General features: G+C 44.3%; 1 protein-coding gene across 1 annotated transcript in view; it reads left to right on the top strand.

Annotated features, from left to right (window-relative positions):
- The window catches only part of LOC138259698 (phospholipid-transporting ATPase IK-like), a 592,788-nt gene that overhangs the window by 283,027 nt on the left and 296,469 nt on the right, over positions 1 to 13,292 (top strand). Inside the window, 2 exon segments of the mRNA XM_069207591.1 lie at positions 310 to 503; positions 8,558 to 8,766. Coding sequence (XP_069063692.1) covers positions 310 to 503; positions 8,558 to 8,766 — 403 coding nt within the window.

Genomic DNA, 13,292 nt, shown 5'->3' with positions numbered 1-13,292 from the left:
GTAGTTTAAAAGTGTTGTTATAGGTGTTGCCAGTGAACAGACAGGCAGATATATGGCGCATAATCTTTTTAGTGGTGCTGTGATATTGTTCCAAAGATCAGTGGGCAGGGCCTTCTGACCTTTTAGGTGAGCTTGGATGGTGAAATGAGAGCAACTAGCTTGCTATTAGGGCTTCATAACTTTCGCTAAGGTGTACAAAAGTGATGCCTGTATGTGAGGAAATATGTTAATTATGTTTACAAACGATTATCAGATTTCTGAAAGCCTCAACTCTTCTAATTTGTTAATCTTACTGTTCTTTCTTTCCAGATCTTGGTGATAATCTTCATTTGTGCTTTCGTTTTTGCTGTTGTGTCGGGATTATGGCAGCAAACGATTCAAACAAAACACAGCTATGTTCCTGCAGTGCTTCCACAGTTCACACCTGCTTTTTATTCTTTTATACTCTTTTGGGGTTATGTTATCCTTACCAACTTACTCGTGCCCATCATGCTGTTCATAACGTAAGTTTACGCGAAAAATGACTTGACATTTTGCATTATGACGCATACCTGATCTGTTTAGTAATCCCACGACCACCCACAAAGGGCTTGAGCGAAAGAGAGTAAAAATGGTGATCATGTACTAAGTGATAGTTCAAAGGCAGGTGAATACAGGTAGGAAAGTGATCGATGATTGATGCTTGGAGACATTGATGGATAGAGAGGTGAGTAAAGGCTATGGAGTGATAGATGCACCAGTGCTTGGAAGAATTGATGGATGGAGAGGTGAGTAAAGGCAAGGGTGCGATAGATGCACTGGTGCTTGGAGTCATTCTGGAAGCAGGGATGACTAGATGAGAGGGAGATAAAAACTCAGACTTGGTGTTAGTCAAAGGACCTGTGAATGGAGTAGAGACAGCAATTCTAAACGGACTAATGCTTTGAGGAACTAATGGAATGAGGGAATAGGTTACAGTTCAAGAGAGGGGGGAAAAAGAAGCATGTCTGGAAAGAGGGAAAGAATGGTACAGAGAAGGGAGAATAAAGTTGATGGATTGATACATGGTAGAATTGATTTAGAGGACTGAACAGAGTGACACAGTATATATGGACTGACTGACGTACGGTAGAATACATCTCAGAGCGTAATCGCAGAGAAAGGAAAATAAAAGAGTTGATGCTTTGATGGAAAGGAGTAAAGAGCTGAATGGATGTATGGACTGATGCATGATGGCAGTGATGGAAGGAACAACCATTAGAGGGAACTGAGAAAATGGTGGTCTCTTGCACAGAGGGATTGTTAGAAGAGGACAGAAAAGATAAATACCATGATACCTGAAGGAATTGTTTAAAAGTGGGGTGAATTGAGGGGTTGGATGAATGATGGCTGTATGAAGGGATTGAGTGAAAGAGGTGTAAAAATAGGCAATGCAGGGATATATGTACTGTTCCATAGCAGGAGTAATGGAAGACAGTCAATAAAGTAAGAGAAGGAAGTGAAGACTGATGCATGAAGAAAGGGATAAAATAAGATGTAAGTAGAGGCAAAGGGATTAACTAATGCATGTATTACTCTAGGACGGAGGAGGGTGAAGAGAAGCAAGATAGAAATTGATCTAATGTGGGAAGGGGCTTATTGACAGAGGAATATGTGACAACAACACTTTTTGTGGAGGTATGGTACCAAAGTATTGTCAGAATATCGTAGGATGTAAATATTTTGTTCTAAATATCATTTAAAAAATATCGTCCCTTTGGAGTTAATGAAGGAAAATATATGCCCCATAGGGTGATAGTTCTTTAAACAACATTTAAGACATAGTACATAGGTGAGTTAGTATTTCTGTCTGTGATATTCTGGCATGCAACCTTTGTGAACAAAGGTACTCCAGTCTTGCTCTGGTTGTGACAAAGCGTTTATTTGGTGAGGGGCTGATATTGATATGCCCAGACGGTGTGTACATATCTTGTATGTACCATGAGCCCACAATATGCAAAGAGATAGCATCAGTTATGCTTGTTCTAGACCAAGCGAAGTCCCTCTCACGCCTTCACTTACCTCTTGGCTCCCAGGCCTACGCCAGTTAACCCCTTCGCAGCCAAGGATGTAACGGTTACGTCCTTTGCTGTGGCGGTGAGGCGGCAAGGATGTAACCGTTACTTCCTTGGAGGGGATTGTGGGGGATGCAATAGCACTCCCCCCATGAGCCTCGACCCCAGGGCAAGGATGGAAGAGGAACCGTTTCCCCTTCCAACCCAGTCCCCCGCCTCCGCCCAATGACGTCTGATGACATCAGCACGCGATCGCGTGCTGACCTCATCAGAGGTCGCCTCCCATTGCGCTGGAAGCTCAGCTTCCAGCGCGATCGGAAGAGAAATGCAGAGCATTTCTCTTCTGACCGGGAGGTAGAGATAGGCAGAGGCATGAAAGGAAAGGAAAGGCGTTTCCTTTCCTTTCATGTCTCTGTAAGCAATTCTGCAGCCCGATCATGAAGCATTTTTTTATGTTTATGATGAAGGGGAGCGATCCCTTGAACAAGGGTCGCTCCCCAGGAGGGCAATTTTTTTAAGGCCTTTTCTGCCCCCCCAGGGGGCAGATTGGCCTATTGTAATTAGGCCTTTCTGCCCCCAGGGGGAGCAGAAACCTCTAGACACCAGGGATAATTTTTTTATTTTGTAAAAACTTTTTTTAGATGTGGGGAGCGACCCCTTAGGCAAAGGTCGCTCCCCCGGGGGGCAAAATTATTTTAGGCCATTTCTGCCCCCTTTGGGGGCAGATCGGCTTATTTTGTTTAGGCCAATCTGCCCCCATGGGGGGCAGAAACCACTAGACACCTGGGATTTTCTCTTTTTATGACAATTTCACTAAAGAGGAGCATCCCTCTAGGCAAGGGTCACTCCCCTGGGGGGCAAATCTATTTTAGGCCATTTCAGCCTATATTAATTAGGCCGATCTGCCCCAAAGGGGAGGCAGAAACCACTAGGCACCAGGGATTTTTTTTTATTTTTATTTAGTACAGATAGGGAGCGACCCCTTAGGCAAGGGTCGCTCCCCTGGGGGGGCAAATTTATTTTAGGCCATTTCTGCCCCCTTGGGGGCAGATCAGCCTACTTTGCTTAGGCCAAATCTCCCCCAAGGGGGACAAAAACCACTAGACACCAGGGATTTTTTGTTTTTGTACCAATTTCACCACTATGGGAGCAACCCCTTAGGCAAGGGTCGCTCCCCTCAGGGGCAAATTTAATTTAAGCCATTTCGCCCCCCCTTGGGGGCAGGTCAGCCTATTTTTATTAGGCCAAAATGCCCCCAAGGGGGGTGGCAGAAACCACTAGGCACGAGGGATTTTTATTTGTAAATTTTTTTTACAGATGGAGAGCGACCCCTTAGGCAAGGGTCGCTCCCCAGGGGGGCAAATTTATTTTAGGCCATTTCTGCCCCCTTGGGCGCAGATCGGCCTACTTTGCTTAGGCCAAATCTCCCCCAAGGGGGCCAGAAACCACTAGACACCAGGGATTTTTTGTTTTTGTACCAATTTCACACTATGGGAGCGACCCCTTAGGCAAGGGTCAATCTCCTCAGGGGCAAATTTATTTTAAGCCATTTCACCCCCCTTGGGGGCCGGTCAGCCTATTTTTATTAGGCCAATCTGCCCCCAAGGGGGGGGGGCAGAAACTACTAGGCACGAGGGATTTTGATTTGTAATTTTTTTTTACAGATGGAGAGCGACCCCTTAGGCAAGGGTCGCTCCCCTGGGGGGCAAATTTATTTTAGGCCATTTCTACCCCCCTTGGGGGCAGATCGGCCTATTTTTATTAGTCCCATCTGCCCCCAGGGGGGGCAGAAACTACTGAGGCACTAGGGATTGGTGTGTATGTGTTTTGTTTGGGGGACAGCCCCTTGGGCAAGGGTCGCTCCCCATGGAGGCACATTACTGTTGGCCATTTCTGCACTGCTCCCCCCACCCCCCTGGGACAGATCAGACTATTTTTATAAGGCCTATCTCCCCCCAGGGGGGGGCAGAAATCCCACCAGAGACCAGGGAAGATTTTTTTTTTTTTTAAAGAGGGTGGGGATATGGTCAAACCCCTACCCCAAATAAATGGGGACAAAGTTGTTCTGCCCACCAGTGGGCAGATGGGGCAATTACCCCCGATCCACTCCCAGGGGGCATAAAGCCTACTAGATGCCAGGGAATTAAAAAAAAATAGTGGGGTGCTGGCTACCAACCAATATGGGCATGGTTATGCCCCCCATCCCAACTGAAGGGGGTAACAGTCTTTCAGCTCTCCCCCCGCACACTAAAAGATCTTATCCCAATGGCAAGCAAGAGGACGTTTGATTATTTTGGGTTTGGGTTCTACATTTGGGCCATGAGAGCTTGTCTAACTCTCAAAATTGTCCTACTTGGAATGGTGAGGGCTGCACTTTTTGGACTTGGGGGCGCCGCGATGTAGAAGAATCTACAAGACCTAGACACATCTGAAAACTAAACATCTGGGTGAGTCCAGGGTGTTGTGCTTCACATGCACCCCACACCATTTTCTTACCCACAATGCCCTGCAAACCTAAAACTTTGCTGGAAATCACACATTTTTCCCACATTTTTTGTGATGGAACCTTCCGGAATCTGCAGGAATCCAGCAAATTCCTACCACCCAGCATTGTCGCATCTATACCGATAAATATTCTGCCCCAGTTGTCAGCCAAAAATATTTTTTTTCAAACTGCCGTTTTGGACCTGCTTTGGTTCCCCCTCATTTTTTACATGTTTTTGGCTCTTCCCTGTCACAGGCACTTGGCCCACCTACACAAGTGAGGTATCATTTTTACCGGGAGACTGAGGGGGCCGTTGCGTGGTAGGAACTCTGTGCCAGTGTGGTGATCTCACACAGAAATATGGGAAAATTTTGACTTGTTAGCTAAATTTGACGTTTGCTGAAGATTCTGGGTAAGAAAACACTGGGGGATCCACGCAAGTCACCACTCTCTGGACTCTCTTGAGTGTCTAGTTTTCTGAAATGTTTGGGTTTGGTAGGTTTCCCTAGAAGGCTGCTGAGCCCAGGACCGAAAACGCAGATGCCCCCCGCAAAAACAGGTAGTTTTGTATTTGATAATTTTGATGTGCCCACATAATATTTTGGGGCATTTCCTTTTGCGGGCACTAGGCCCAACCGCACAAGTGAGGTACCATTTTTATCGGAAGACCTGGGGGAACGCTGGGTAGAAAGAAGTTTGTGGCTCCTCTCAGATTCTAGAACTTTGTAGCACTGAAATGTGAGGAAAAAGTGTTTTTTTTTGCCAAATTGTGAGGTTTGCAAAGGATTCTGGGTAACAGAACCTGGTGAGAGCGCCATCCTGTGTTCCCCTTGGTGTCTAGTTTTCAGAAATGTCCAGGTTTGCTAGGTTTTCCTAGGTGCCGGATAAGCTAGAGGCCAAAATCCACAGCTAGGCCCTTTGCAAAAAACAGGTCAGTTTTCTTTAGGAAAATGTGATGTGTCCATGTTGTGTTTTGGGGCATTCCCTGTCGCAGGCACTAGGCCTACCCACACAAGTGAGATACCATTTTTATTGGAAGACTTGGGGGAATGCTGGGTGGAAGGAAATGTGTGGCTCCTCATAGATTCCAGAACTTTGCAGCACCGAAATGTGAGGAAAAAGAGGTTTTTTTGCCAAATGTTGCGGTTTGCGAAGGATTCTGGGTAACAGAACCTGGTGAGGGTGCCACAAGTTACCCCATCCTGGGTTCCCCTTGGTGTCTAGTTTTCAGAAATGTCCAGGTTTTCTAGGTTTTCCTAGGTGTCGGATGAGCTAAAGCCAAAATCCACAGCTAGGCACTCTGCAAAAAACAGGTCAATTTTCTTTAGGAAAATGTGATGTGTCCACGTTGTGGTTTGGGGCATTCCCTGTTGCGGGCACTAGGCCTACCCACACAAGTGAGGTACCATTTCTATCAGAAGATTTGGGGGAATGCTGGGTGGAAGGAAATGTGTGGCTCCTGTCAGATTCCAGAACTTTCTATCACCGAAATATGAGGAAAAGGTGTTTTTTTGCCAAATTTTGAGGTTTGCAAAGGATTCTGGGTAACAGCACCTGGTGAGAGCGCCACAAGTCACCCCATTCTGGGTTTCCCTAGGTGTCTAGTTTTAAAAAATGTACAGATTTGCTAGGTTGCCCTAGATGTGGGTGAGCTAGAGGCCAAAATCCACAGCTAGGCACTTTGCAAAAAACAGGTCAGTTTTCTTTAGGAAAATGTGATGTGTCCACTTTGTGTTTTGGGGCATTTCCTGTTGCGGGCACTAGGCCTACCCACACAAGTGAGATACCATTTTTATTGGAAGACTTGGGGGAATGCTGGGTGGAAGGAAATTTGTGGCTCCTTGTAGATTCCAGAACTTTGCACCACCAAAATGTGAGGAAAAAGTGTTTTTTTGCCAAATTTTGTGGTTTGCAGAGGATTCTGGGTAACAGAACCTGGTGAGGGCACCACAAGTTACCCCAACCTGGGTTCCCCTAGGTGTCTAGTTTTCAGAAATGTCCAGGTTTGCTAGGTTTTCCTAGATGCCGGATGAGCTAAAGCCAAAATCCACAGCTAGGCACTCTGCAAAAAAACAGGTCAGTTTTCTTTGGGAAAATGTGATGTGTCCACGTGTTTTGGGGCATTCCCTGTTGTGGGCACTAGGCCTACCCACACAAGTGAGGTACCATTTTTATCGGAAGACTTGGAGTAATGCTGGGTGGAAGGACATGTGTGGCTCCTCTCAGATTCCAGAACTTTCTATCACCGAAATATGAGTAAAAAGTGTTTTTTTTGTCAAGTTTTGAGATTTGCAAAGGATTCTGGATAACAGAACCTGGTGACAGCCCCACAAGTCACCTCATTCTAAATTCCCCTTGGTGTCTAGTTTTTAAAAAATGTACAGGTTTGCTAGGTTTCCCTAGGTTCCGGCTGAGCTAGAGGCCAAAATCCACAACTAGGCCCTTTGCAAAAAACAGGTCCGTTTTCTTTGGGATAATGTTATGTGTCCATGTTGCGTTTCCTGTCATGGGCATTAAGCCTACCCAGTGGGATACTTTTATCGGGAGACTTTAGAGAAGACAGAATAGTATTATTGCCCCTTGTCTTTCTCTACATTTTTGCCTTCCAAATGTAAGGCAGTGTGTAAAAAAGACGTCTATTTGAGAAATGCCCTGTAATTCACATGCTAGTATGGGGACCCCGGAATTCAGAGATGTGCAAATAACCACTGCTTCTCAACACCTTATCTTGTGCCTATTTTGGAAATATAAAGGTTTCCTAGATACCTATTTTTCACCCTTTATATTTCAACAAATAAATTGCTGTATACCCAGAATACAACGAAAACCTATTGCAAGTTGCAGCTCTTTTGTTGGCCCTGGGTACCTAGGGGTCTTCATGAACCAACAAATCCTAAATATCCCTGCAACCAGAAGACTCCAGCAGACGTAACGGTATATTGCTTTTGAAAATCTGAAATGAAAGGAAAATATTACAGAGTAAAATGTGAAGAGAAATGGCTTTTTTTCACCTCAATTTCAATATTGTTTTATTTCAGCTGTTATTTTCTGTAGGAAAACCTTGTAGGATCTACACAAATTACACCTTGCTGAATTCAAAATTGTATCTACTTTTCAGAAATGTTTAGCTTTCCGGGATCCAGCATTAGTTTCACACCCATTTCTGTCACTAAGTGGAAGGAGGCTAAAAGCACAAAAATAGTTCAAATGGGTTATGTCCCAGTCAATTGCCAAAATTGTGTTGAAAAATGTAGTTTTCTAATTCAAGTCTGCCTGTTTCTGAAGGCTGGGAAGATAGTGATTTTAGCCCTGCAAACCCTTTGTTGATGCCATTTTCAGGGAAAAAACCACAAGCTTTCTTCTTCAGCTGCTTTTCCTATTTTGTTTTTTAAAAACCAAACGTTTCGCTGTATTTTGGCTAATTCCTTGGTCTCCTCCAAGGGAACCCACAGACTCTGGGTACCTCCAGAATCCCTAGGATGTTGGGAAAAATGGACACAAATTTGGCGTGGGTAGTTTATATGGACAAAAAAGTCATAAGGGCTCAAGCACGAACTGCTCCAAATTGCCCAAAAAGAGGCCTGGCACCTGACGGGGAAAAGGCCTGGCGGCAAACGGGTTAAGGCTAAACTGAGATCCTACTTGTCCTTTCCTATGCCGCCTGTTTGACTTCTGCCTCAATGTTTTACCTGTTTCCAGTGTGACTTCCTTCTTTCTCCTCTTATACCTCCTACATCTGTTACCTCAGCTCCTTTAGGGTGCTCTGGATTGGCCTTTACGCGACCTGTATGCACTTTATAAAACTCCTTAAATAAGTAAAGGAAAGAGCACTGTTTTGTTTTTGCGATTTTATATAGCACTAACTCGACCAGAAGTATTGGAGCGCGTACCATGCACACTAGTTACATTACTCAAGGGCACATTCACTGTTACTTGTCAGCACTCTCCCGTTACCGCTCGTAGTTCACTTTTTATAGAATTACTAAACACAAGCATTTTTTCAAAATTAGGCTTCATAACTCTTTTTTTAATCCTACAGGATAGAAGCTGTACTGTCGGCGCACAGTTTATTCATCAATTGGGACTTGGAGATGTACTATGCGAAGACTGATACCCCAGCCGCAGCCAGGTCCACCAGTCTCAACGACAATCTAGGACGGATTGAGTATATTTTCTCCGACAAAACGGGCACTCTAACAGAAAACATTATGACTTTCAGGAAATGCTGCATAAATGGGCGTGTTTACGGTAATTGCAACTTCAGTCATTCCAAAGCAGGGGTGTGCGAATCTAGTTGAAGTCGGCAGTTCCACGCCACATCTAAAGGGTAATTGCTGATTGCGTACATTTATGTTGAAAACCCTTCATGGATTTGACCCTCTCGGAACTACGTTGTTTAACCCCACTGTAAAGTATTCACAAAAATCATTGTTGAGTTGTTGTTGCAATGTTTGGTTTTCTTTACTTGAACTTTGATTTTTATTATCTTACATTACAAATGAAATTTTAAACAAAGTCACTAATCAACGGCGCATCGACAGGCGTATATAAATAAATCTCTGGACGAAACTTTGATGTACTTACAATGGACATGGACTATCATAAATTATGTCTGTGTTTCAAGGGGGGCAACAATGGAGGGCAAAAATATCACACTAAAGGGGCAATTAGAACAGGGCAAACGACCGCGCCTTGGGTGCAGCTGTGTTTGTCCCCGGGTGGAATATTCGCAAAATCTTAGCTAGTAGCCCACGCAAACGACCATCAGGGCACTCTTTTAGCTACATTTAAATAGGGTGACCAGATTCTGAGAACCAAAAACAGGGACAGGCCAGAAATAAAAGCAGGACTAAGGCCTTTAGTCTTATTTCTGTATCTCGCCTGTCCCAGTTTATGTGTAGCCTTGTCAATATGTGCCCACGCACATGCATATTTACAAAGCTACATTTAACATAATCTATGGCAGGACCTCCACCTTTAGCCGTCTGCCCTCCTCCCCACTCTGTCACCTCTCTGCTGGCCCACTTCCTGTGTGCAAACAGAAAGAGATAAATTACTCATCTTTTTTCATTCTTCAGAGGCACCTGTGAAAGGAGAGCATACATTTCAATTCTGCTATATTGGATTACCCGATCTTTCTCCCAAAAACAGGGAAATGTATTTAAAATGAAGAAAAGTGGGGTCACCAGGACAGTCCACCGAAAACCGGGACTGTCCGGGGAAATTCGGGACGTCTGGTGACCCTACATTTAAACTGTCTCAGACCTTCTAAATTTGTTTTGCCCACCCACAGGTCTTTTGCACACCGTTGTCAGCTAGCATGCAGAAATCCATAATAAAGGGTACATTTACCTTAGACGCAAAGGCGACAACGCCAATGCTGCATAGCATGCACCCTGGCGTCCATCAGCCTATACCTACAACAGTAAATCTGCTTTCTCTGTAAATTTTACCACAATCCCCCCACAGAACTATTATGGATTTTAACCCCTTTCGAGAATATCTGGCTCATCGTCATGGCCAAAGAGGGAAAGAGATCTAACCAAAGTCATTTTGCCATTTATTCCACTGACCATTCAATCATTGGGAGAGTTAATTACAAATGTTTTTATTTGCAGGAAATCGCTTTCTTGCCAAGGGATTTTAAATGCCTCATATTTGCTAGCGGGGCGGCACCCAGTATATTTTGTATTAACATATTTATGTAGAACATAACATAGCCAGATGTGCCAAAAATGTTGGGTATAACTCAATGAGAATTCCTCCCTAAAGCATTCATATTCTTAGTCACACTCATGCGTCACTTGTCACCCATCTTTCAAATCCAAAGCTGATCCCAAATCGAAAGCTCTACTAATTCCTCAAGTTAATCCAGGCACTGGACACAGAAAGGGTCGTCTCCAAGGTCTGAACATCTTTTAAACCCAGAGCCATTCCTCCTGTCTTTTGGGTCTGTGTGTCCTCTGTGAAAGTGTCCAGTTATCAAGGATTCCTCCAACATATATATATATGAATTTAGCATACCTGTCTGAATCCACCAGATGTCTGTCAGAATTGAAAGCATATTTATTTTCTGTCCAAAATCCTGTCCATTTCGGATCACCTGTTGTAATCAATGGTAAAATTACATGATATCCGGAAGGGCTATCCCTTGTCGAAGTTTCTGTCTACATGTATTAATCTCAAAGTGTCACATATCTTCAGATACGAGCCTTTCGCCCACCAAGGATAAAAGCACTGATTTAGACCAGTTTACTTTAAAGCCCAAGTAGCGGCCATGCATGTTGCATATATCCAAAAGTCTACTGACAATAGCCCCTTGGTCTGAAACCTATAGGAGTACATCATCGGCATATAATAACATTCTCTCATCATAAACCAGTCCAGTACCGCAATGTAGGTTTCAACAGTAGTATGAAAATTAAAGGGTAGACAGGACATCCATAATGTACCTCTCAAACCAACTCAAAAGTAAGGCTAACACTGTTTATCTGCCCTTGAGCATGCCTATAACTTAACAACCGAAGCTAGAAACCCGAGACCTACATTAATCCTATGGAGGACCTCCTACAAGAGAGGCTACTTACAGAGCCAAAAGCTTACCCAGCATATAAAGAGAGAACTGAAGTAGGTTCAGTAAGGACTGCTGCCTACTCCAAACAGCACAGCAGCCATATTTTTAGACTTCAGTGTTTAGAGACATATAGGTCTGTATGAGGCATAATTCTCCGCTGGCTTATCCATTGTATAAATACCATTGTGGCTGTTGTAAGATCTTCAGATGGGCATCCAATTCCCTTGTGTCCTGTAACAGATGTTCCAGCAAGCCTATTTGATAATCTTTTATAATGTACTGCTTGGAAGCCATTTTTCCATGGGGCATTATCTCTTCTTCATTGGAGAAGTTGCATCTGCGTCCTCTTCCATAACATCAGTGTAAAATTCACTTACAGTCCCTGGTTCTGTATGGTTAGTGAGTTGTTTAACCAACCCATTTATGTTAAGCTCACCACATGATATCTGGGAGCCATAAAGTGACTAGTATTAATCAGCAACCCGTATCCTGCTTGAATGTGGTAGGGTTTTTAGGTAATTGAGGCCCATATTTATACTCGGTTTGCACTGAATTAGCGTCATTTTTTTACGCTAATTCAGCGCAATCCTTACTCCATATTTATAATTTGGCACTAGAAGGAAACAAAGGCACATTAGCTTATCACACCACAAGCACTTTAGAGAAAGTATGACTGGGAGGCAGGGTTTTGACTTTGTACAGCACCTCCATGTAAGAAATGAACATGCACTGTTGGTATGCAGGTTTTATAAGTGTGTATGATTAATTACACTTATAATATTTTGAATTCACCTACTAATCTAATCTTTATTTACTTCTTTTATAAAAATCCCAGTGTCTGGTGTCAGGGCACTTTACTTCACACACAGACACACAATAAATCATACAAATGTACATGAAATGTTACTTAAAACAATAAGGGTTATAAGGTGTAGGAATCAAATATCACCCATACTTGTAGAGATTTTGGGCTTCATTACAATACTGGCGGTTTTGAGACCGCCATCCTTACAGTTGCGGTCAGGACCGCCTCTCCTGTGATTGTTCAACTGCCACATTAAAACCGTGGCAGTCAGAGCGCCAGGGTACTGCCTTCTCCACCGGGATTGGTAATGTCGACAGGCTGACGGTGGTGAAGGTCGGAATCAGCCAGGGTGGTGCTGCATGCAACGGCTCCCTGGCTGATTACGACCTGGGTCTCCGCCAGCCTTTTCATGGTGGTATCACCACCATGAAAAGGCTGGTGAACAGGCATAGGGGACCACATAGGGGGCCTGTACTGCTGATGCACTTGCATGGGCTTTGCATAGGTCCCCCTGACCAGCACCGTCGCAGGGTCCCCGCTATGAAAAGGCTGGTGAAAAGGCTGTGCTGGGGACCAAAGTGGGGCCCCTGCACTGCCCATGACTATGTTGTGGGCAATGCAGGGGCCACCCTGCTCAGCACCCTCAGAATAGCAGACATTGTGCATTCCAAGGGTGCTGGAAGCACCCTCTGTGCGATGGCATTTGCTGCAGCTCCCTGAGGAGCCGAGGCCAATGACGCTGCACTGTTTCCACGGGGCTTACTGGCAGAAACCTCCTAATACAGAGGTTTCCACTGGTAAGCCCAGTGGAAACATTATAATAGGGCCTAGTGGAGACCTCCTGCTCCTTGGCGGTCTCCTTCCCAAGTGTCTGGTGGGCCGACGGTCGGCCCGCCAAACTTGTAATGAGGGCCTAGATTTACTATTCCAGTACCAATCTAAACTATTTTGGGAAACATGTTGGCAGTGCCAGCTCTAGAGCAGAGTGACCAGTGCCTCTGCCCCGGGTGCCTACTTTGGGAGGGGGCGCTGTGTTTGCAAATATATTATAGTTTTTAAAGTCCCTACTCCAGCATTCCTTGCCTCTAGCAATTTTCAGATCACAATAAAATTGTCAAGATAACTCTGGTGATTAACGTTCTGCCTGGAGTGACTTTGAAGTTTTCTCTAGTGGAAGTTTTAAGGTAGCGCAAGGGGTTAATATGTCTCCTGCAAGCAACATGTACCATGCAGATCACAAAGTGCATATGATGCAAATAGGTCAGTGAGTTACTGCTTTTGTCAGAGAGGTCCTTTTGTTACTTAGAGTTTATAAGTTAAAATCCTAATGTAGAACAATAAACTATTAACTGTCATCAAAGAACTGCATGCATTCCGCAAGGTATAGCTTAGAGT

Source organism: Pleurodeles waltl, chromosome 9 (assembly GCF_031143425.1).
Source record: "Pleurodeles waltl isolate 20211129_DDA chromosome 9, aPleWal1.hap1.20221129, whole genome shotgun sequence".
In the NCBI taxonomy this organism is placed as follows: Eukaryota; Metazoa; Chordata; class Amphibia; order Caudata; family Salamandridae; genus Pleurodeles; species Pleurodeles waltl.
Note: the sequence above shows the minus strand (reverse complement) of the source record. Positions and strands in the feature narration are given on the sequence as shown.